This window comes from Coturnix japonica, chromosome 3 (genome assembly GCF_001577835.2).
Source record: "Coturnix japonica isolate 7356 chromosome 3, Coturnix japonica 2.1, whole genome shotgun sequence".
Lineage (NCBI taxonomy): Eukaryota > Metazoa > Chordata > Aves > Galliformes > Phasianidae > Coturnix > Coturnix japonica.
In genome coordinates, this window is record NC_029518.1 from 18,129,696 (window position 1) to 18,152,710 (window position 23,015).

The 23,015-nt window shown below is 36.7% G+C and overlaps 1 protein-coding gene across 1 annotated transcript in view; it reads left to right on the forward strand.

The window, feature by feature from the left end:
- The window catches only part of USH2A (usherin), a 356,150-nt gene that overhangs the window by 281,084 nt on the left and 52,051 nt on the right, over positions 1-23,015 (forward strand). The window contains exons 54-62 of the mRNA XM_015857330.2: positions 99-309; positions 695-892; positions 1,479-1,633; positions 3,369-3,567; positions 8,290-8,397; positions 8,929-9,112; positions 9,944-10,101; positions 17,000-17,158; positions 18,298-18,460. Of these exons, the coding sequence (XP_015712816.1) occupies positions 99-309; positions 695-892; positions 1,479-1,633; positions 3,369-3,567; positions 8,290-8,397; positions 8,929-9,112; positions 9,944-10,101; positions 17,000-17,158; positions 18,298-18,460 (1,535 nt within the window). The remainder of the gene's footprint in view (positions 1-98; positions 310-694; positions 893-1,478; positions 1,634-3,368; positions 3,568-8,289; positions 8,398-8,928; positions 9,113-9,943; positions 10,102-16,999; positions 17,159-18,297; positions 18,461-23,015) is intronic.

A 23,015-nucleotide genomic window follows, 5' to 3' on the forward strand; every position in this document is an offset into this window, starting at 1 on the left:
TATTTTGGATGTTGTGTAATGACAGAGAAATACCAATGAAATCATTTAAGGAAAGGAAGATGGGCTAAATGTGTTAAAATCATATGTGTATTCCTTAGGTAAAAGAAGAATGCAAGGCTAATACCCTTTGTCCTTTACCTATGGAGAAAACAGCATATTGTGGAACATGTGACTTCGATCCTAGAGAGAATATCTGTGCATGGATAAAAAGTTCACAGAGCACTACAGGAAAGGAGATAAAGGAAGATGTGTGTCCAGTTGAAGAGGAGACTGTCTACATGGGAAACCCAAACCAGTATTCATTCACAGGTAAGGAGAAGTGGCATGTGGAATTGGTGATTTCCTACTGTGTTTAATTCACATGGGATAAGAAGATGTCCTGAATGCTGTCAGGTACTCTAATTGACTGTGAAGCAATTGTAGTGAAGTAGCATCCTTTAAAAACTAATCAGTGAATCAAGACAGTATCTTCAGGGGATTGAAATGAGTAATAAGAAGTTCAATGAATACATGAAGTCTAAAGCTCCTTTAAGAACTATTGCTAGAAGTGTATCTATACCAGACAATGGCCTTACATTGAGGAACAACTGTGTTAAACATGTAAGTAGTTTCATAGATGCAGAAAAATGAAGCAAGACTTCCTTTGTATATTTATAATGATTGAGATGATCCAAATGTAATTTTCTTTTTCTAGATCTGAACCTAGAACCTTTTGTCACATATGAGTACAGGGTGGCTGCTTGGAATAGCCACGGAAGAGGCTTCAGTGAAATTAGCAGAGCTGTCACTAAGCAAGATGTGCCACAAGGTGTAAGTCCACCAAAATGGGCCAAGGTGGATAATCGTGAAGACATGATACTTCTAAACTGGGAAGAACCGCTCCAACCAAATGGTACTGTCGTACGTTCAGAAAAGATGGAATATTTTCTATCATTACATGGACAGTGTTCCAAAATTTTAAAAAAAAAAAAAAAAAGTTGCTTAATTAACCACTGCCACTGAAATATACTTAGCTCTATAAGAAGAATTTGCTCTAGGTTGAGATCATTTTCATCACCAGTAAGAGTAGATTCCAACTTTTAAAAGAAGACAATTTAGTATGTCTCTAAGAAATGCCCAGAAACCTCTCTTGAGACCAATTGTAATAATATAAGGAAATAGAATCATGTTATAAAATAGAGGGAAAGGTGGCTTGATACTCATATTTCTTTCAGGGAAACTTGGTTATGTTTTTTAAAAGGAATGAAATCTTGGACTAGCTCTCTTAATAAACACTAAGATCTACTGAGATGCTGATGTAAATTTTGAGTAGAATAACAGGTAATTGACACTAACCATTTAAGTGGAATGATTGCCAATAGAGAGTGTCCGCCTGGAGATTTCATTTAATATTTTCTGTTTGCAGAGGAGGTTATTATAGAATACCATCGTGCAGTATTTCTCAGCTAACAAAAGGGAAAACTTTCTTCCTGTGATAGGTCTTATTATTCACTATATCGTCCTCCGAAATGGAATTGAACGTTTTAGAGGAACCGAAATGAGCTTCAGAGACACAAGTGGCATCCAGCCATACCACGAATATTCCTATCAGCTGCGAGCTTGCACTGTTGCTGGTTGTGCGGACAGCAGCAAGGTTAGTGAATTGGTCTTTATGGAACTAGTGCCAGACATTTATCAGCCAGTGTGGTAACATAAAAATGCTTTTGGAAAGGTGTAATTTGAAGACATGATGATTATTGAGTAAGTGAAAAACATTAATAATTCTTACTTGGATTCAGCCACTGGCAGGTGATTATTTGGAACTTAAGGTTGATATAAGCAAGCAGAAGAAGAAAACAGTAGCTCAGTCTTGGCAACGCTTAAACTGCACTGTACAAACTGATGTTTGTTAAAGAGAAAGCTGCACATAGAATAAGGAATATTCAAGTGCACACTCTCAACACCTTGAAGTTAAATCTTCACTTCTTCCTAAAGATGTTAATAGCTTCCTCTTCTGTGGTATTTCTTATTTTATCTGCTTTAGCTAGTATATCAGCTTCTTCAATAGCCTTATTCTGAGGATGCTTCTACTACACCACCAGCTTTCCATGTCTACCTCTACTTCAGGCTTTACACTTGCCTTGTGCATAGACTACCTCTACTTCTGTTATAAGGAAACAGAATCTCCTTCCTACCCTTGTCAATGTTTCATTTCTTCTCTTGTCACTTAGAATCACAGATGCTGTTCACCAGCATCACTATTTAAACAGCTATAGTTTCTCTTCTGCAAAGTATCTGCCTTACTCAATGTTTGGAAAAACTGCTTAGGTGACCATTTTTCGAAGTAATAAGCTCACCTTTCTGAAAATGAATTTCTAGGGCTGCAAGCATAAGATCTGTAGAACTGGCAAATAAGTACTATGCTCTGTAATTACAGTATTTGTGGGACTGAAAAGGTGGGGTTTTTCTGATGTTCAGATGTTTTTCTCATTGTTCAGTTCTCAGCCAGACGAATGAGTAAAGAAAGCACTGACACAGAGGGATGGAGATAGGAGGACTGTCCTTTAACTGCACACATAGCTGTGGTCTGGAAGCTATGGAGACACAGTTGCTACAACCAGTAGCCTAAACTGATAAATTCTCCTTAGTATAGTTGTCTGTAATTAAGGAGTTTACTGCTGCTAGCACTGAAGTCTGCAAGTAGAGACTGATTCAATCAAATGCACTAAAACAAGATATGATAGAGGGCACATTTTATATTTACAGCATTGTATAAATACTTTATAGTGGTAATTACAGAAAAAGAAAAGCGGTTCTCAAAGAGAGAAAGGTCTGACTCACTTATTAAACCAGTGTGATTTGAATACGCCTCTATGGGAAACAGTAGAGATTTGTGCTTTTACAAGCACCTAACAAGTGCTAGGTTATTCTTTCAGAATCTTAGGTTTCCTTAGAGAAACCCAAGCTGCAAATAACTTTGATAGAGTTCAGATTGTACAGGATATTTTGAGGTTCAGCCCCATGTTTACTGGTGCTTAAAATAAATGAAATCAGGCAGTTAAAATGCAGAGACACTGACGAACCATATGGAAGAGAGTTATCAAGAGTTTTCAAGCAATACAGTTTTTGTTGTTTTATCCTGTGCTATACACTGCAGCTAAAATGTAGTGAACCTGTTGTGATAAATTGTAGACACAGACTTATGTAATATATTCAAGGTCAGATTTCATTGTAAAAAAAAAAAGGAGGAAAAAACTAACTAGTTCTCCAGGCTCTTGGTAATGATATGCCAGGCCAAACAACATTTTAAAACAGAAGTGACATTCTCATTGATCATGGTATCTAGTGTACTATTACATTAAATTGTTCTTTAATTCATATGTCTTCAGGTAGTTGCAGTCACTGTCCAAGGAGTCCCAGAGAGTGTTCAGCCACCAGACATCAGTGCTCTGAACTCAACAGCATTGCGTCTAAGCTGGATTGCACCCAAGAAACCAAATGGTATCATCAGAGAGTACCAGATCAGTCAAGTGGGAAAAGGACTTATATACTCTGACACTGGAAGCAAAATGCACCACACAGTATCAGGTAAGGAGGCAGATCTCTCTGAGAAGCTGATGTCCAGTCCTTAGGATATAAGGTAATAATATTAAAACTACTACCTGTCAGTAACTTTTAAATGCAACATTTTCTGCTCAGTTTAGAAATGCTTTATATGACTTTACATACCTTAAACTTATTTTCCTCAGGCCTTTCAATTCTGACACTATTTGTTAAAATATTAACAGATATAATTTCAGAATTTTTAAATAAATCTATCCAGCTCAATACTAGACATGAGCTTTGTGGTGAGGTTGAGCACTCAGATATTCTTTGTAGACCTGACATCCCTTCACACAGATACAGCTCCATTTTACTATCATTAATGTGCTGTGAAGTGGTTGAAGTCACTGGTGCCTCTGTGAACATGTAGCAAGCAGTACCTTGTGTCTGAGGTAATAAAAAGGAAAGAAAGACTGAAAGAGTCAAGATTCTGTTTAGAAACTTATGTATTGCTTATAGCTGTTTTCTTAATGCTCAGTAAAGTTTCACTTATGTGCACGTATCTGAAGAAAACATTCAGGAAATTCGGGGTTGATTTTCTCTTTTCTCAGTTTGTTGAACTCAGTATGCATGTGAAATTGTTATATTTATGGCTGTTAAAATTATAATTACATTATTTTTTTTTATTTTTTTCATACCTGTTGATAAACACATGTGTATGTGTTACAGATAATATTAATAGCCACCCAAAAAACCAAAGCTGATTTAGAGCACATCAAGCCCATACAGCACAACTCCCCTCTCATCTCCCCTCTCAATTGCTCGTTGTCATTCTGACTCTGTCTGGATCCCTTAATGTTTTCAATCAGATCCTCTTTTCTGTATCCACTCACAGAAGCCTGAGGTATACTTTGACTGTACTATGCCCAAGTATAGAATTCATCAATGGTTTATCAAAGCTGTTGCCAGATCCACTGCTTCTGGACAATGAGTATTAAACTAGAGTATACAAATTTGTGGTGTATGATTCAGAATTGCTGTTGTATGTTTGTGATATAAAGAACACCTACCAAGATGCAATGATTTGTTAGTAAGCCAGATGAAAAACACTTCTGTGATCCCACTTCCTTCCCAAAAAGTGATTATATGTCCAGAACTGAAATTTGTAAAGCTTTTCTTGCTTATTGCAAAGGAGAAGAAATCCTTGAGAAACAAGGATCTTTTTTCCTCTTGTGTGCCCGTTCCATTGAACAGTTATCCAGTCCTGCCATGTTCAGCCAGACACAAAGCAAGTGATCGTTCCTTGTCATAAGCAAATGTTGTTGAAAATGTTGTTTTCTGTGACAGGTTCTTTGGATAATAATGTAGAATTCATGGCACTGATTCTTCACTCTGGATAACTATTGCTCTCTAAACCCGAAGAATAAGAATAATCTCAAGTGTTTGAGCTATCTGTTGTCTTATTCCCTGTGGATGTAGGTTTTGATTTTCTTTTTTTCTCTTTTTTCTTCTCCGAAAACATCCGCTTTTCCCTGAGCAACTGTTGAACTTTAATGAAGCTGTAGCATTAGTATTTCTTGAGACTCTGATTCTCAGGTCTTGCAAATAACAGATGAGAAGGCTAGCACCTTGCCACTGCACCATTGTCTTGCTGCTTATTTTTAATTACATCAAAGCTTTGGAAACATGATCCCACAAATGCTTTGTGGGAATAGCGGTGAATGTGCTCATCATGTGAAATCCATAAATTGCTTATAATCCTCTCAAGTTGTTAAAAAAAGCATTAAGTAATTGAAGACAGGAAGTCCTCAGTTAATTATTTAGAGGTGTTATCAATGCTTTAAGCAAACTGAAGCATTTTCTGCTATCTCACTGAGTTGAATGCCACTGGGACACAGGGGCAGCAGCCATCATCTTCTCATATTCTCTAATGCAAACAGCACATGGCAGCTTGTCAATAAAAGACCTTTTTATATCATTTATTACTGAACACTTCCACTACCCTGTACAGAGCAATTTGGATGACAGTTATGGCATTGTTTCACTTTGCGTTACTACTACTTTACAAATGGGCCTGCTAATGCTCTGCACTGGGGGGCAGGCAGAGGGTAAGACTGAAGAAAATAATTAGAGGAATAGTAAGAGAGAGCTACAAGTGCCCTCTTCAGCAGAAGCAAGTGGGTTTGAAGTAAAAACTCACATATCTTTCTTTTTAATGCACTAATAACATATCTCAAATAAGAAGTTTTATACAGCATGTGTAGAAACAGTCATCTTTAGGTTGATACTAAAGTTAGGAGAAGATAGAAGAATACAAAATGCACATGACTGAATAGTTTCAAATATATTCTCTATTTCATAGTAGTGAAAATTGAAGAGATGCAATAATGCTGTCACTGGTCAACTCCCTTTCCACACACCTCTAAATTACAAGTAATACTTATCTAAAAGAAGCTCTTGGGGATGGAGAGGTTGTGTGAGGCTGCGGTCAGAAGTCTGACATCCTCCTGAGTAAAATTCCCATAGTGGGACCAGAGAGTGTTAGCCTGGGAGCTAATTACTGACCTTGCTGGAGCCATACCCACAAATGGAGAGAAACTGCATCAGAAGGAATTATTTGGCTAATAATGCAATCTTTAAAAAGCTTCTTCGCAGCTCTTTTGGCAAACAACAAATACTGCAAATAAGAACATATACTTCTAAGTGTAAAGCAACAAAATAAGAATAGACTAAAAAAAAAAAAAAAAAGAGAGAGAAGTATCCTCTTGTGAATAATCACAGAGAAATTGGAAAAGCAGAATGCTGTTTGTGTTTCAAGATTACCTTACTTGTTATTTTTATTATTAATCACATACAGAGCTTTGTATAGAACTTGCCAAAGCATAAGTACAAGAAGGCACTTATTGCAAAGCTTTAATAACCTAGATAAAAATCTGCTATGACTGCTCCATGTATGACTAGAGGTTTCGGGTATAAATTTGGTGAAACCATGTGCTCTTTTTTTAATGCCCATTTTTCTCTTTAAAGTGTAGCTGTAAATGAGTATTGCTTTATTATGCATGTTTCCTTTAAAAGTGAACATGACTCCCTTTAGGGGAATTCAAGTAATTTGTTGCCACAGTAATCTTTTCTATCCTGAAATGTTAAATACTTGGCTTTCCTCCACGCCTTCACCTCTCTCTAGTCTGCAAGTGTCATTTCCTCCCCTCTTACTTTTATATTCAGTGTTCAGATGATTTTTATTCTCTTCCAATTCATGATCAGGTTACAGTCAGGGCTGTCCCTCTGAGTCATCTCTTTATTTTCTCCCTTTCACATATCTGCAATTTGTAAGCAGCCTGCATGCCTCCATTCATTGTTTTACCTTTCTGCATAATTGGTCATTGCTATTTCCTTTGTTTTGGTTTGGTTTTTTTTTTCTATGTATTGTAATTACAAAGTCTTCATATTGGCTATAAGCATGGATTTTTTTATAAACAAAGATCTAGCCCAGGCATTTTTTCCTTTTCACAGAATACCATTGTTCTTGAAGTAATTACAATTAGGCCCACAAGTTACACCATTAGCATGGTCACAAAGCCAAGCACTTACAAACTGACCTATATAATATGTGTGAACTGACCTGTCTAATCCTACTTCAGGCTCTTTTACATAAGCACTATGAAATGGCCTGTATGACAATGGCATGCTTGTTTGCAGGTAGGATTGCTGCCTTATTCTGTGTACAAGCTGTGCCTCCTCGAGGGCAGAATAATCATAACAAAAAAAATTACTTTTGTATATAAGATAGCCTCCTCAGCTTTTGTGTCGTTTGGTAAGGTTATTCCTTCTGGGAATCTCGGGTTGATGGGCCTAATTGGAAGTCTGCATGCAAATATCCTTTTGGCTCAGCAGACCTCAGGTGGGCATGAACCCAAGGTTCATGCAGATGTGGAGCACGATGAGGGCAGCTGCAGGAATGGCACAGACCCATTTTCAGCCCATATTTGTGCCCTCAGCCAAGCTCATAGATGTGCCAACCTCCATTTCCAGCACAGCACTACCTGGCCTCACCGAGCTGAGGGCCACATCCTGGCCCTACCCCAGCCCCAAGGAGGTATCCAGGTTCCTCGCTCGTGCCAGGAAGAAGGCTTGGGCAGGTGTCTTGGGTCCTGTGGGACAGTGGGTTAGAAAGTTACAGCAAATGAAGATAGGAGGGTGTTGAAGGAGAGATGGTCCCAGGATTGAGTTCTCTGGGGCATTCATTTCTGTTTAGGCTGCTTGCTGGCTAGCACAAAGGTAGGCACATCTCAGCCTTTCACTGGTTTGCTGTAAAATTTGTTCTTCTTCCTGTTGCTACCTTCAAGTCCGCTTTCTTTCATTCAGTTCAGTAACCTACGGGCATTTTGTTGTCAATGATCAGGAGCTTCATTGAGGCTGAGGTCTGGACTGTTGTTCCTATGCTGCAAGTGCTATCTAAGTAAATTGAATTGAAGCTAACTGAGATATGTCTAAAGGAAGGGCGTCTATAGATCCACTGTAGCACAGCAACTTATTCACTTCAAATTGTTTTGTCAGATTTTTAAAACTAGTAGAGTATGTATTTCAAAGTTAGCAATAATTCACTATTTCAGTATGATTCAGATTTAAAGAGGAATTACTCAAATGTTTTGTTTGCCAAAAATACTGAAAGTTAAATTTACCTTACGATGCAGTACTTTCTATGTAGTTGCACAGTCCTTGAGATGCCTGATGTCAGCATCCTAGTCTAATCTCTGTTCCTTCTAGGTCTGCTGCCATACACTAACTACAGCTTCCTGCTTACTGCATGTACATCTGCTGGCTGTACTTCCAGTCAACCACTTTCAGGTCAAACTTTGCAAGCTGCTCCTCATGGTAAGGGGAAAAAGGCATTCTTACAGACCTGCAATGATGCAGTCATTAGGTCTTGTATTTTTAATGGTTTAACAAGGTGCAAAACTCCATTATCATCCATCAAGCTATCATGTATAAATTTACACAAGAGAATTTGTCTTTCTTCTTGGATCTCATCACTGTCTTTACACTGACTGCCTAGCACTGCATTTATGCTTTGTTTTTATGACAATTTTTCCACTTTTATCTTGAAGTTAGCAAGGCTAGATTTAACAGATGTATGTTTTTAAAACAACAAATAAATGTGCAGGATAGTCAGACACAGAAATGCTGGAGTCTTTGACTTTGTTCTCCATTAATCTATATTTTGTCTAGTTAGATACATTTAATGAGTGTTTAATTAAGAATGTGTATTAAATTCTGTTATCCTTTCTGGCACTGTTTAATGCTTTTGTTACATTGCTGAAAGCAACAGCACAAACTGTAAAAATGGAAAATGCATCTTTATGTATCTGTCATTAAGTTAAATTAGTGTCATTGTGGTGTAAATAGGGGTATGGCCGGAACCTCATCATATCATAGTCAGCTCAACAGAAGTAGAAATCTACTGGAGTGAACCAAGGATACCCAATGGACTCATTACTCAGTATCGATTATTTCGTGATGAAAAACAGATATTCTTGGGTGGTAGTAGAGACCTGAATTTCACAGATGTTAACCTGCAGCCTAACAGTAGGTAAGGTATACTAACGTACTGTGATAATGTGTGAAATGTGATGAAAATGTGTTTGTGAAACATACAAAAATGCAAGTTACTCCTTTAATGCAAGAAAAATCTCTTCCTTTTTTATTTATTTGATTAAAAAAATGGCAACGGGCACTTGTGGGAAGCTTCTAAATGTTGGAAAGATTTGATTAAATGATTATTTTGTTCTTTTTCTGAGAATAAGTTATTGTTTTGTTATTCTTTTGTTGGTGGTGGTCCTTTATCAGTTGTTTGTTTTTTATAGAATGAACCAGAGAATGGATTGGGTTGGAGGGGACCTTAGAGCCCAACCAATTCCACAGTCCTGTCATGGGGAGGGGTGTCCCCCAGCTCAGGCTGCCCAGGGCCTCATCCAGCCTCGCCTTGAGCAACTCAAGGGATGGGGCGCCACAGCTTCTCGGGGCAGCTGTGCCAGGGCCTCACTGACCTCTGAGTAAAATTTTCCTAAGTAATATAATTAGAAAAATTAAAGGTTTTCTATGACAGTCAGCTGTTAGTGTGGTTTATAATGTTTTTTTGTGAATATTGAATATCAGTTGCTGATACTTTGAATAGGCAGTTCTGAAATTCTGAAAGGTTTTGCATTTTTTGAGGGCTGATATTCCTCTTATGTAAACTCCTGCAAATTTTAGTATGAAAACTATTATTTTGATTATCTAAGAAATCTTTAAGGTGATAATGTTCACTAATTTGGTATTTGTACTCTATTCACTTTAAACTAGAGAAAATGTGAATGTTCTATTACTGACATGCTTAAAGCTTCTAACTGTAGCGCCTACTGATCTTTTTGTGTTTGTGCAGATATGTTTACCAGCTGGAAGCCAGCACATGGGGCGGCAGCAACACTAGTGATAAATATGTTATACAAACACCAGTGGGAACACCAGAGAAAATTCACGTTCCATATAATGTCACAGTAATGGATGCATATTCTATATTCCTAGCTTGGGACATGCCAGGTAAAAATGTATTTCTGTGTATCATTTTGTAGCAAAATGGGTGGAATAACACTATATTCAAGCAAGCAGTTGAATCATCCTGAATTTTTTATTCCGTGTATTTGGTTTTACTGTTTGTGTGATTTAAATAACCAGTATCTATATCTGCTGTTTCCTGGAGACATATTAGTTTAATGTTGTTGACCTATATACTTGACATGGGTATTGTGAGGATTAGCTAATCAAAAATCATGCATTAATTTGATCTTGTAAATTATTACTGAATACAAGTAGTATGAGGGAAAGAAGCAATTACACTGAAAATAAGTTTTCCCTTATGTTCCAACCAACCTGAGTTATCAACAGGGAGACCTGCCAACCTTCTGGGCTAGTGATGTCTTTATATCTATTCTGGCAAATAAAACGTACAGTTGTCCATCAGGTATACTGCATTGAACTCCTTTAACAAAAGGTGTGAAAGTGTGATACAGAGATCCTTCACTAGCTTTGACCCTGATAGAATAAATTTAACTCACTACAGTGCCTTACTGTTACATGTATGTATTACCTTGCAGGATGATTCTGAGCAAAGACTCAGAATTTCTTTGTCCTCTTGTTCCTCTTCCCTTGAACATCATTAGGTTGTCTTGGCCTTCAACAGAGGTAGAGTAGAAAGGAATAAGTGAATAACGGCGTCTTCTGTAGTTCGTTTCCATCAAGGTGTCTTCCAGTTTCTAGATATTTTTTTTTTTTCAGTTGTAATGAAGTCAGTTTTTTTAGATATTTCAAATGTTTGCATACTAACAACAATATGTGCTTTATCAGTGAACTCACAGAAGTGTTTGATGTCACCTCTTCCTAATTATTTAAGATATTTGTGCCTTACAGAGCAGTCGCAGCAACATCAAGTGACATTAAAAATAAAGTGACCTAGAAAACGTATTTTGCCTTCAGTGCTGGGATCGCAAGTATTGCAGCAGTGCTTAGCAGCATTCACCCTACCCATTTAAGCAATGGTTAATAAATCTATAATACCCTGAGCTGTCAATCTTTTAGTTTTCAGAAGCACAAAATCCATTATAGAAATGCTATAATATATGAAAAAGATTAAAATCTTAAATTAAACTTTTCCCCCTTCTGCCTGGAAGGATTTAGAACCTAGCAGAAGGCAGGTGAATTCGAATGGCACATAATCTACAGTTGGTTTTATTGGAAAGTGACTCGTACTGTATTATAGTTTTGATAATAAATGTAATTTAAGATACAAAATATTCAGCAACATTTTAAATAGATTTAAAACATAAGAGTATACTGGAAAAGTGTAGGCTTGTGTTGAGTGAGGTGTTTTCCTTCTCATTCTAGATCTTTTTTTTCCAGCTGCTCAAATTGCTGTTCCATGTAGCAGTTTACAAGCCTGCAAGGAGCATCAGGCTCTGTGTGCTAAGTTTGGTTATGCTGCAAGTAAGATTATGTGTACAGAGTTTTGCGTATTATCTAAGCCGCACAATCAGAGGGGCGAGGAGGAGATAGGACATTATGAATCTACTGTAGAGGATGAAGGGTTGATATAAACACACAGCTGTAGGAATCGTTCTCCTCAGACAGGGGAAATAACATGTCCTTCTTCCCAGCTACTGGGTTGTAGCCTCCGAACTCATCTTACCTTTGTGGATATTTGGTGATTCAGTCCCTTCTTCTTTGCCTCCATGTGGCATCAATTATTTAAGCCTTTAAGTGTGCACAAGAGATTGTTTTTTATGCAGTACCCCAATAAGGATAGATGGAAAAAGAAAAACTGCTGTTCCTTTTATCACAGTGCCCAAGGGCCATTTGCTGATCTTTCTTGAAGAAATGGGGAGTATTAAAAGAAGAGAAATGCTACTAAAATAAACCCTGTGTGCAGAAGCATAGATGTATACAGAAGCTCAGAAATGCATTTGTGACTGTTCATAATCCTGCTTGTTCAGAAATATTTGAGTTCTTACTGCTTTTTCACAAGAGGAAGATTGGAGCCTTCCAGTGGAAGTTTGTTCTGGATGTTCCAACCTGGAATGACTAATAGGTCCTATACATGCAGACTTCTGAGGCCACAACTATTTCCACCTTGGTAGAATTTGCCTAAACATTTTATCCCTATTCATGTCACTGTGTGATCAAGTAACCTTTTCTACATTCTATATTTTTTCCACATATCAGTCTAATACATTATATTGAAATAATACAGATTTCACTTTTAAACCCTGAATCTGGCTTTTATTATAAGGAATAGGATTCACTTTAGAACAAGACAGTTGTTTTAATTTGTACAGACTCTGTGAAAAAGGAAGATATTAAGTTTTGATGGGATGGTAGTTTGTTATGATGTCTTTGTGTCTGTGGGCATCAGGGATGCTTTGGCATTCTACCTACTAATTTGCTGTAATAAATTTTGATCAAATATTCACCCTCAGGATTAATTATGGGTATCATATTATGCAGACTTTCCTTTTGTCTTGCTTTAATTATAATATTTCAAAACTGGGATGTATCTAAATATTATAACTTTATAGTTATGTATCATTTCACAACTCCTCACTCAGTCAGCAGTAATGTAGCCAAGTAGTGGCTGAAGTGATAGGTTCCGAAAAAATATTTGACACACCTCACTCACTGTAGAAAATAGGACTCTACTGTAGAAACAGGTATTCTATTATCTTGTGCTGCACTGCCTCAATGCACAGACCTCAGTGGTACAGTACATTTCACTGACATGTTGGAGAAGGATATGTTGCAATTATTATGGAACTAATGGTTATTAGTGTCATGGATAGTGTCCTGGTTTTATCAGGAGAAGGACTGATATTTTTCATAGTGTATGGTATGAGTCTACGATTTGGATTTAGGACAACAATGATGTTGATAAGACAATGATGTTTTAGGTACTGCTGAGCAGTGCCAAAGACATTTCAGTTTTCCAGCTTCTTGCACTTCCCTGCCAGTGAGGACACCAGGAGGGGTACAAGTTGCTGGGAAGGGACAGAACAGAACGAGGACAGCTGACCTAAGTGGGCCTAAGAAATATTCCATACCATATGACATCATGTGGAAAAAAAAAACACCAAAACAAACAAAACAGAACAAAACACAACAACCACCAAAAAAAAAAAAAACAACCCAAAAACCACAACAAAACTTAGAGGAGTTAGCTGGGGAGCAGCCACTGCTCAGTGAATGGCATTAGTTAGTGACTGGTGAGGAATTGCATTGCATATCACTTGTTTGCATCTGTATATATATTATATATACACACATATTTATATGTGTATATATATTTATAATTATAATTACTGTTATTTCTCTCCTTTTTTTTCTAACTTAACGAATTGTTTTAATCTCAGCCTACAAGTCTTAGTTTTTCCCAATTCTTTTCCATCCCACTAGGAGTGGGGGAATGAGCAAAAGTCTGTGGTGTTTAGCTGCTTGCCAAGTTAGACCACAACAGATAGAAGCAGAAAAGCTGAATTGAAACAAACAAAAACAAACAAACAAACAAAAGAACTACCATAAATCTCCTAATGCATATCCATAGATGTTATTGATGGGTAGGCAGGTGGCCATCTTGCATTTCAACTCATCGAGAAGCCCACTTGCCCTCACTGGGGACCTAATTCTTCTAGATTTGTTCAGTTGCTGGTAATAATAAACTCAAAAGAAGTAGTATTCTGTCCTTTGCTTCTATGTTATTTTCTTTGCACACTAATGATTATCCACATTAAAATGTTTTCTTTCTTTCATCGCATTTTAAAGCTCTACTTCAACCATTTCTAGGATTGCTTTAGCAAATTAGAGTGAAGGTTATGTAACGTATCTATTCCTACTTTATTCCTGTTTGGACCAAACCTTGTATTTGAATGGCATTTGCATCTCATCTTCACCTCTTATATTCATCAACTAACGTGGTTTCAACTTTGTTTCAGAAGAACGATCAACATGATCTAAGAAGTTGTACTGACTTTTGCTAAGGCAATCTTATATTTCCTCTTTTATTTATCACATAAAATAGTGTTCACACCACATCACTATAGGCCAATTTTTTCAAGCTCCATGTTCACAGTTTTGCATCTTAAAAGTAATCAGCAACTCCATTGTTTCTGCTTTGTTGGGAACACTTGAGATAACCAGAATGAGATACCTGGATATGCAAAGTTTAAGTTTAGTACTTAATCTCAGAAAACCAAATATATTTTTTATTGTGTGAGATTAAATATTAACATATCAATTTAGTCTTCATCCTTTCACTTCTTTTTTTTTAACATAAAAGACATTATATCTTTATTTTAGTATTTGTTGACTATAACTGAAACAATTCATCTATTTTGTTTAAGTTGTGATGAACTTTCACATCATATTTAACAGCTTTTCATAAACTGACTTCAAAGAGATTTTTAGTAATCAGTCTGTAATAGAGAAAGTGACTTTTGTCCCACTTCTAAGTATCTTGTGCTACAGATGCTATTTTATGAGCTACCCTAGTTTTGAAGTCAAAATGAATTTGCAGAGCTTTTGCACAGAATTGTACATTAAGCATTACCCAAATATGCCTACACAAAAACAAGGTTTCATTTGATTCACTTGTCCCATTGTAGAGTGTGCACCTGCTGTGAAATGAAGTCTCAGAGAAAAAAAAAAAAAAAGGAATAATTTAACTTTTTTTATTTGTAAAGATAATCAGGGTTTTTCTGATTACATCTTCACTTCATAAATGTTAAATAACCTATCAGCATCTAGTTGTTGTAAATTATGAAGAAGAGTATTGCTGGGAATATTAACCAAGTAAATCCTTGTTCTTTAGTGAACATGAAAATGTGTTATGGCAGGTTGTCATTGTGCTCATGCTAACTTTGACACCAAATAACAAAACTGCCATTTGCACTTAGGGTAAATTGGTTCACTTGTGCTTTTACGGTTCCTTTTATTCTGACATAAATTTATGAACTCTGGAACTAACCGAGTCATGTGGTTTACCATCTGACTTTAACAAATATGCCTATTTTGTTTCCTTCAGTCATCAGAGCACACATAGTAGCAGCAGACTGGCTGCAGATGCTAAAGGCGATTCTGGAACATACAAGGTTTTTTGACATATTTCTGTGTATGAGTGTACTTCTTTATTTTTTGGATTATGAAGTGATCCTCTGATCCTAGCATTTAGTGAATTTCATCAAACTGTGGAAGCATTTCCAGTGAATATTTGAATTTTGTAGTTTTATTTGCAGTTTCCTTCTTGCTCCCTGAAAATATTTTATTCTGCTGGCCATGCTTATTAGTAGTATAATTTCTAATATATTTGCAAGTTTTAGGAGCAGTTTAGCATTTGAGATTTTTTTTATCATTCCTTCTTATACATATATAGACCGAGTGCTGGATGTGAGTCAGATATTTTGAACTAGGTGTCCTTTGCAGCATGTTACTGATTGGATTCAGTTGTAGTTGCTTATATTTCATCTTCCTTGGGAAACCAGACATTCTGAATAGTTCAAATTTGTAAGTTTTCTGGTGATCTTTTGCCCAGAATAAATGCAGTTATTAGATTCACAAATGAGAATTATGTGTCACATTTGTAAGTTAGTGAAAGATTCTTACTGAAAAATCTGCTCTGTCATAAGGACTGGAGAAGAGGGCGAGCTTACCTTTCCAAAAAAATCATTTTCTTTCTTGTAGAAACTATACTATACTTTAAGGTCACTTCTCAGCTTTCCTTTGTAGTATCCTATACAATTTTAACAATGTACTTCTATTATTCCATTCCTAATTATTTTTCCATAAAAATTTACATTGAGAAAGAAAATTTTACATTTGTATTTTTTCTACTTTCTGTCTTGTTCTCCTTTCACCTCCTCTTCAGTGACTAATATCAGTATCCTCTTTATTCCTCTGAACTGATCATCTGAATAAGCTTGACGCCATGCTTCCACTTCAGGGCTATTTTTTTTTCATCTTCTTAGATTAACAGCCTCTTAGATTAACATTTCCTCTGTCTAGCATCTAGTGATGCAGCATATTCTTATTTTCGGGGGATTTTCATCCCGTTTTTCTTTAGACAATTGTGAAAACCTGGCATTTCAAATATTTTTCTGATCTTCCAGAGTATATCTGTTGTTTATAGCACCATACAGAAACTGGAAATCTCCCGTTTCTTGTATTATTTTTTTTCCAGTGCCAGTTTCCTCTGCCAGTGATTCTGAAGGGATGGCATATGGCTTAGCTTTGTTCTCTTGGAGTAATAGATTTTTCAGCTTCTCAGCTGGACTGGAAAACAAGTAATTGACAGCGTGGGAAGATGAGTAGAGGGGGGGGGGAAATGTTTGAATTCAAACGAGTAAAAATCAGTTTCATTTTCCTTCAACAAAAATCTAGAAATTGACAGTTTGTTTTATACCAGCTGAAATGACACGTTTGTTGGCTTAAAGTAGTGTATTGTACTCTTCTAGTAGAGTAGGTTAAGCTACACTGAGGTACTGCTGCTGGGCTAACAAGGGATAATTTGCTAAATGGTGGCAATTCACTTCTTTGATCATATGACTCTGTACTCCAAAAGCAGTGCTTAGTAGCTGTTAGCCCTCCAAAATAAAGAAATAAAAGCAGCCCGATTCTCAATTGTAAGGTCGCTTCTCTTCCCCAAAGTAGCAATTGCGACACTTGCATTGACTGAAGTGAATTTTGATTTTTAACTAAGGGCTGTAATGTGTATCCTCCAATTGTGATCTGCAGGTGGATCTTTTTCGGCTTATATTTAAATGGTTTTAGTTTCCAAAAGAGGCAATAGGCAAAACCTCCAGAGGAGCTTGCTTTTAAAATTGCATATGATGAATCTCTTTGAAGTTGTCTTACACTGGTGTTAGCATTTCAGATAATCACTGGTTCTTCTGTTTCACAACAGGGATATTCACTGTCGATACGCCTTTGGAATACAACGTTTTGCTGAATGCAAGAAGTCCCGCTCTGCTAGTAAAGCCAGCAGGTCGGGCACATTTTGCTTTTGTGGATGGCCTAGATCCCTTCACCCTGTATGAGATAAGAATACAAGCATGCCAGAATGGTAAGAGGTTTTTTAAAAGGCTCACCTCTGTGACTGGAAGGAAATGGAGATTTGCCAGACAGATTCAACTCAGCAGAACAGACAAAATCTTATTTCTACATCAGAGTGAAATGTTTACCCAGTAAAAAGAAAGCCTAGCACTGAATGAAGCATTAAATATTTCTCCATGTTACATCATGAATAATTTACATGGAGATTTAAAAAATGAGTTTTAGCCTGTATGTGCCATTTTATTACAAATTCTTCACAAATAGCTTATCGGTTTTTGAAAATGTGCACATAGAACGAAATGGGTTCTGCAGCTGTTCACCTGGAAGATATTGAAATCATAAAGACACTGTGGAAGAGCCTAAAGATTACAACATTTCTTAAACTTAGTAGAACATTTCAAAATCCTATTCAAATCTTTCCACAGTGATACCTTGGAACCAACTATCTTCACACCTCTACTGGGGAAAGTCAGGAGAAATTCATTGATGAAGTTGCGCTTATTTAAATGAGTATTTAATAATGACAGTGGGTGAAATGAGGCAGCTTTTCATCAGGAGCTTTTTGACTTAAGTTTCATCTCCTTTTACTGTATTATCTATTATTTCTGGTAGCCTACTTTGGAAATGCTCAGTCCTGAGCTACATCACAAAGAAAAAATTGATGCTAATGGAAGAAAAAAAGGAGATTCTGACAATGTCACACTGATATGTTAGTGAAATCTCAGTTTGCTCCTCCTCAAATTTCTCTCAAAAATGTTCATTATTTTAAACTTCTATCACTGATGTTTATCTTACTGGCCTGGGGACCTTGTTGCACATTATAAAGACCATTAGGAGATCCCAAAGAGTTTAGTGGGGACAGAATAACAGTTGTGGTTACACAGTGTTTTAAGCAACATTTAAATAACTTGCAAAAGAAGCCTCAGCCAGTGATTATTTAAATACATTTTATTTTTTATTCTTTCATATCTCCTAAACCATCCTCTTGGTTTTTGCTTTCTTGGGTGATTTACTATCTTCATTGTGTAAATGTAGACCTCAATAGAGCTTATTTGGAGAGCACTTTCAACTTTTAAATCAACTTTTAAAATGACTTGTTTTGTTTGAGGAAGAAACTCGCATCTCTAAACAAACATCTGGGTTTTGTAGGTGGATGTGGAGTTAGTGGTTGCACATATTCGAGAACTGCTGAAGCACCTCCTCTAGAATTGAGCCCACCTACCATTAAAGCAATGGGATCTGCACTCATAGAAGTGAAGTGGGCACCACCTAAGAAACCAAATGGCATAATTACCAACTATTTTATTCACAGGTAAATGCTTTTTCACCTCAGATTCTGTAGCCATACTGAGCTGTTCAATGTCTTGAAACATTAGTAGGTAAAAAGATATGATAAAAAGTCTGTCAACTTTCCTTTCAAGTGCTGTGTTGTTATGTATGGATGGACATGTTGAGAATAAGAACTGAGAGGAGAATCACATTCCAAATCTTCAAGTAGAAAAAAACAGGTGCAAATACATTTGCCAGAATTTGGAAGGACAGACAAAAATTGTAACATAGCTGCTCCTATTGTGTTTACTTAAAACAGTAGGAACATTCTTCAGCCCACTGATAGTCAATTGGGAAATGTGAAGTGGAAATAGGAGTGACTCACTATTTGTGAAATTTTCAAACCCAAACATGGTATTTGGATTCCTAACACAGAACAGTTTTCTAAGAGGAATTATGTTCCTGTTGTTAAGTAAGTAAGTAACCTGGAGTGTGATTATAGTTCAGTTCCATTCCATAAAGTCTTCCAATTAAACTACAGCTCTTCATGTCCCATGATGTTCATTCTCAGCTGTCTGGGTGGCTGACTGACATTGTCACTCCCTTCAAGGGGCTTCATATGCTTTGTGTGAAGATTTTTCTACATAGATACTCGTGTTTAGGGAAGTATCAAAGTAGCAGAGCACTGTGCCCATTGATCCTTTAAAACCTTCCTGAGGAGATCTTTCTAGAATAGCTTTAGAAAGCCAGAGGACATAAAACTCAAGCCATGTGTTGGACAGGGATTAAAACTCTGAAGTTCTTCTTTCTTTCCAACTACAAATATGTGTGGCAAACACATGCTGGGCTGAACCTGACTTCCCACACAGAGTTTGGGATGTTTTATTATATTAGAGCTCCAACTGAGAAGACAGAACCAAATTACCTTTTTGAATCAGCAGTGTTAATTAATATAAATTCACTTTCATGGTAAGTACATTAGTAGCCTCTAAAAATTCCCTCTCTTGAAAAATCCTTTTGTTTGCTATTTTTTAATTGTCTGACCCAAAAATACCAAGTCTCTCTCCCATAAAAAGAGAAATAAAGTGTGTGTTATAGCCTAAGACATGTCCTCACTCTGTCGGTTTTGTAAATAAAGCTGATGATTACTGTGGCTATTCCATGGCAGCCATAGAACAGGAAAACAGGAAATATAATGCAGAAAGCCTGCTTCAATGAAAAATACTGTAAATTGAATTTGACAGCATTTGATGGCATTTGATTATTCTAGTCACAGCCAAACAATGATATAAAGAGTAATATGAAACAGAATGTGTTACTGCCTAGCAGACTCAAAAGCAATAAACCTTCCTGCAATGTGACACAATCACTTCACAATCATAATTGTAGCCTGTTTGATACCTCTGAGTACAGCAGAAGGGCACTGACTGACATAGATACATTTTGTTTTTTATTTAAAGTGAAATGAAAATGGCGCACTGGGGCTCCAGATACAATCGTTATATTCACCTACATAGGCATGAATCACTTGGCAGTTATTTCAGTTGAAGTTTAAATGTGCTTAGACAACAACAATATCAAATCTTTCTCAGATAGCTGCAAAAAAATCTGAAATGGGATGTAAGCACATAGTTCTTTTTCATTTTGTAGCCACACATAGCCTTACATTGTTATAGCATCAAGGCTGCATTATTTCCATGGGAAGTTATGGCATGTATTTTCTTCTTCATCATGTACCTTTTCCTTACTGCATCCCCACCAAAATAAATTAATTAAACCTGGAATGTTTGGGGAGTTTGTGTGTGTGTGTGTGTGTGTGTGCATGCAGATCTCTGCATTAGAATGGCAGGACTCATGCTTGTTCCTCGAATCACAGAATCAGAGGTGTGTTTGCAGCCATTTTGTTAGAAACTAAAAATTAAAATACTAGCCTAAGATAATAGAGATGGTGATGTTTTATTCTTGATTCATATCAAAGACTTAAACACAGATCTGAGGCTTTTAAAGTTTTCCAGCAAGGACCATGGCTTAGAAGAGATTGGAAATGATATAACGTGGTCCATGAGACAAGTATCCCCATTCTACTCTTCCCATTCATCATTATGTAACATCTTTATGCTCTAGAAGAAGTAGTATTGTGGAAATAAGTGATGTATTTCTTCTTTTAATAAGATACAGGTAACATCACCTAATGAAACTGCTCTCTGTAGATGACCAGCACGTCGTGTAGGATGTATGAGGTGACTCAGTATGGCCTGTAGAATTATAAGGAGTTGGGTTCATATCTGGCTTAAGGGAGTTTCCGAATTTTGTGCTTAAGTCTCAGCATCAAGTTCTGCAAGATTCTATTATTTAGTACAAATATGTGAGTCTGTAATCTAGCTCTCATTAGCTGAGCAATTCTCACACATTAAAAACAGGCAGTTTTAGACAGAGGAGATGCCTCCATGGCTGTTGGTTGTTCTGACTTGCAGTGTAGAGGCCTCTAAGCTGATTCTGTATGATCACTTCACTGCTTACTCTTATGCTCTTAAATGTGTACTATACCAGAGATAACTTCCAAGGCACACAGATCTAACCATTATGGGTGAATATATCAATGGATATAAGAACTACTGAAGAGTTTTATTCATACCTGTAATTAGTATAATACCTAGTCTAACTAACTGTGCATTACTTGCAGTAATCTCAGTTTCGCTTGGTTGATTTTCCTTATATTAACAATCTTAAATAGAAAAAGACAGAGAAATGTTAAAACATATGAACTACAGTAGTATAGTCTTGTAACCAAATGGCAAGAAAGGCTGCTTTGTTTAGTTGGATATGAAATTGGAGGGGGGGAATATTGTTGATGTTGCATTCTTCCTCCCCAAAATGATTTGAGAGTGTTTTACCCCAGGGCCAGCAGGCACCACAAAAACACGTACTTTTGTTGCACAGTGACAGATAAATATGTGGGTAAGAATTGTGGATTGACCTCAGGGGTTCATGGAGTATCCCTTCTACCTAAGGAGGCTGAGGAGTCGGAGTTGCAGTTAGCATTGCAGCCCCCTGCATATAGCTATATTAGACATCTGTCACAAAGAAGATTGCATTTTCCTCTTCATGTCATCTTGCTCCAATTGGTTGTGGGGTAGGGAGAATTTGCCCTTATAAAAATAACTCTGTCTGAGCATCTTTAAAACGAATGTAAGCAGCAAATCAGACTATGCAGATTCAGAGACAGCTTCCAGCTCTTGGAAATGTTATTCTCCTTTGCAGCTCATTGTACATAAGAAACACTTCCAGTTAAATGAGCAGTTGAATCTTAAATCTTAAGACGACTGAAATGATTACAGACTGTTCAACCACTTCTGTTCAAAGTTTATTCATACATGAAGATATTCTGGTTTTTAGCATCACAGATGGAACCATTTACCTAACCATAAGTTTCATTCATTAAATATTCAACAGTAATAAGATCTAAATACTTAACCAGACTACATTGTACAGATTTGCTTGTGGATGAGATTACAGTTGGTGGCAAATTTGATCTTGCAGTGTGAAAAACTGTTTATCACAGAATTTGTAAAATTTATAAAACATAAATTTATGTATTCATTTAAGTGCCACAGTGCTTGGCCAGACAAGACAGGTATTAAATGCAATTTTATTGCACTATAACACACTCTCTATTATCGACAGAGATCTTTAGCATGTTTTTTGAGTACAGAGGGAGAAGACTATATATTTCAGTGTGGGAAAAAGGCATAGTAGTGATTCAGCATTCAGAATTGTGTCTTGTATTAAGTCAGTGAGCAGATCCAAGGGATAGTTCTGCACTGGGCTTGTACTAAAAATATCTGATGGAATTTGGGGCTCAAAAAGAAATTTTTTAACCCTCCACCCCCCCACACTTCATTGTGTTGCAAGAGAGAATTGCTAGGGAATCTTTCCATTCTGTTCTACTTGCCATTCTTCAGCTACTTCTACCAACCAATTCTCAGTATCTACACACCTTGTAATTTGCACCTTTCACTACAATAGGGATCTCTAACCTCAAAACTCCTGTTCCAAGGTAAATACTCTACACAGTGCCCATACAGCCTGCTTATCTCAGAATTAGGCAAATTTCTCTTCTTTCACATAAGAAAACAATGTGCTCAATGTGATGAACACGCCTTATATATGTATACACAAAGAATGAATGCACTATATCATACACACATGGATTCTTTGTATTTTTCACGTTTGCATTTATGTACGTGGATATGTACTATTATAAAGCAGCTAAGATTACCCATTTTTTAAAAAAGCTGCATTTTGTGGTTTTCAAGTAGTACCAAGCAGTGCTTTAGGAAGATAAAAACCAACAGAATTGTGCAAAATGCAGGTTTTCTCTTGCCAAGAAAAATACTCTTCAACTTCCATGTGCATGTAGTGATGATGACACCTGGTAGACAGACAAACCAATTTTACCTCTGCAGACTTGCAGTAAATGTGGCAGATAATGTAATTTGTTTTTTCGTTGTTGGCAAGAAGAGTGAGAATGCTTTTATGTTTTGCAAAGGCCAAGGTTCTTGTGAAGAGTAGGAAAAATACTTAAATTCATGTGCAGT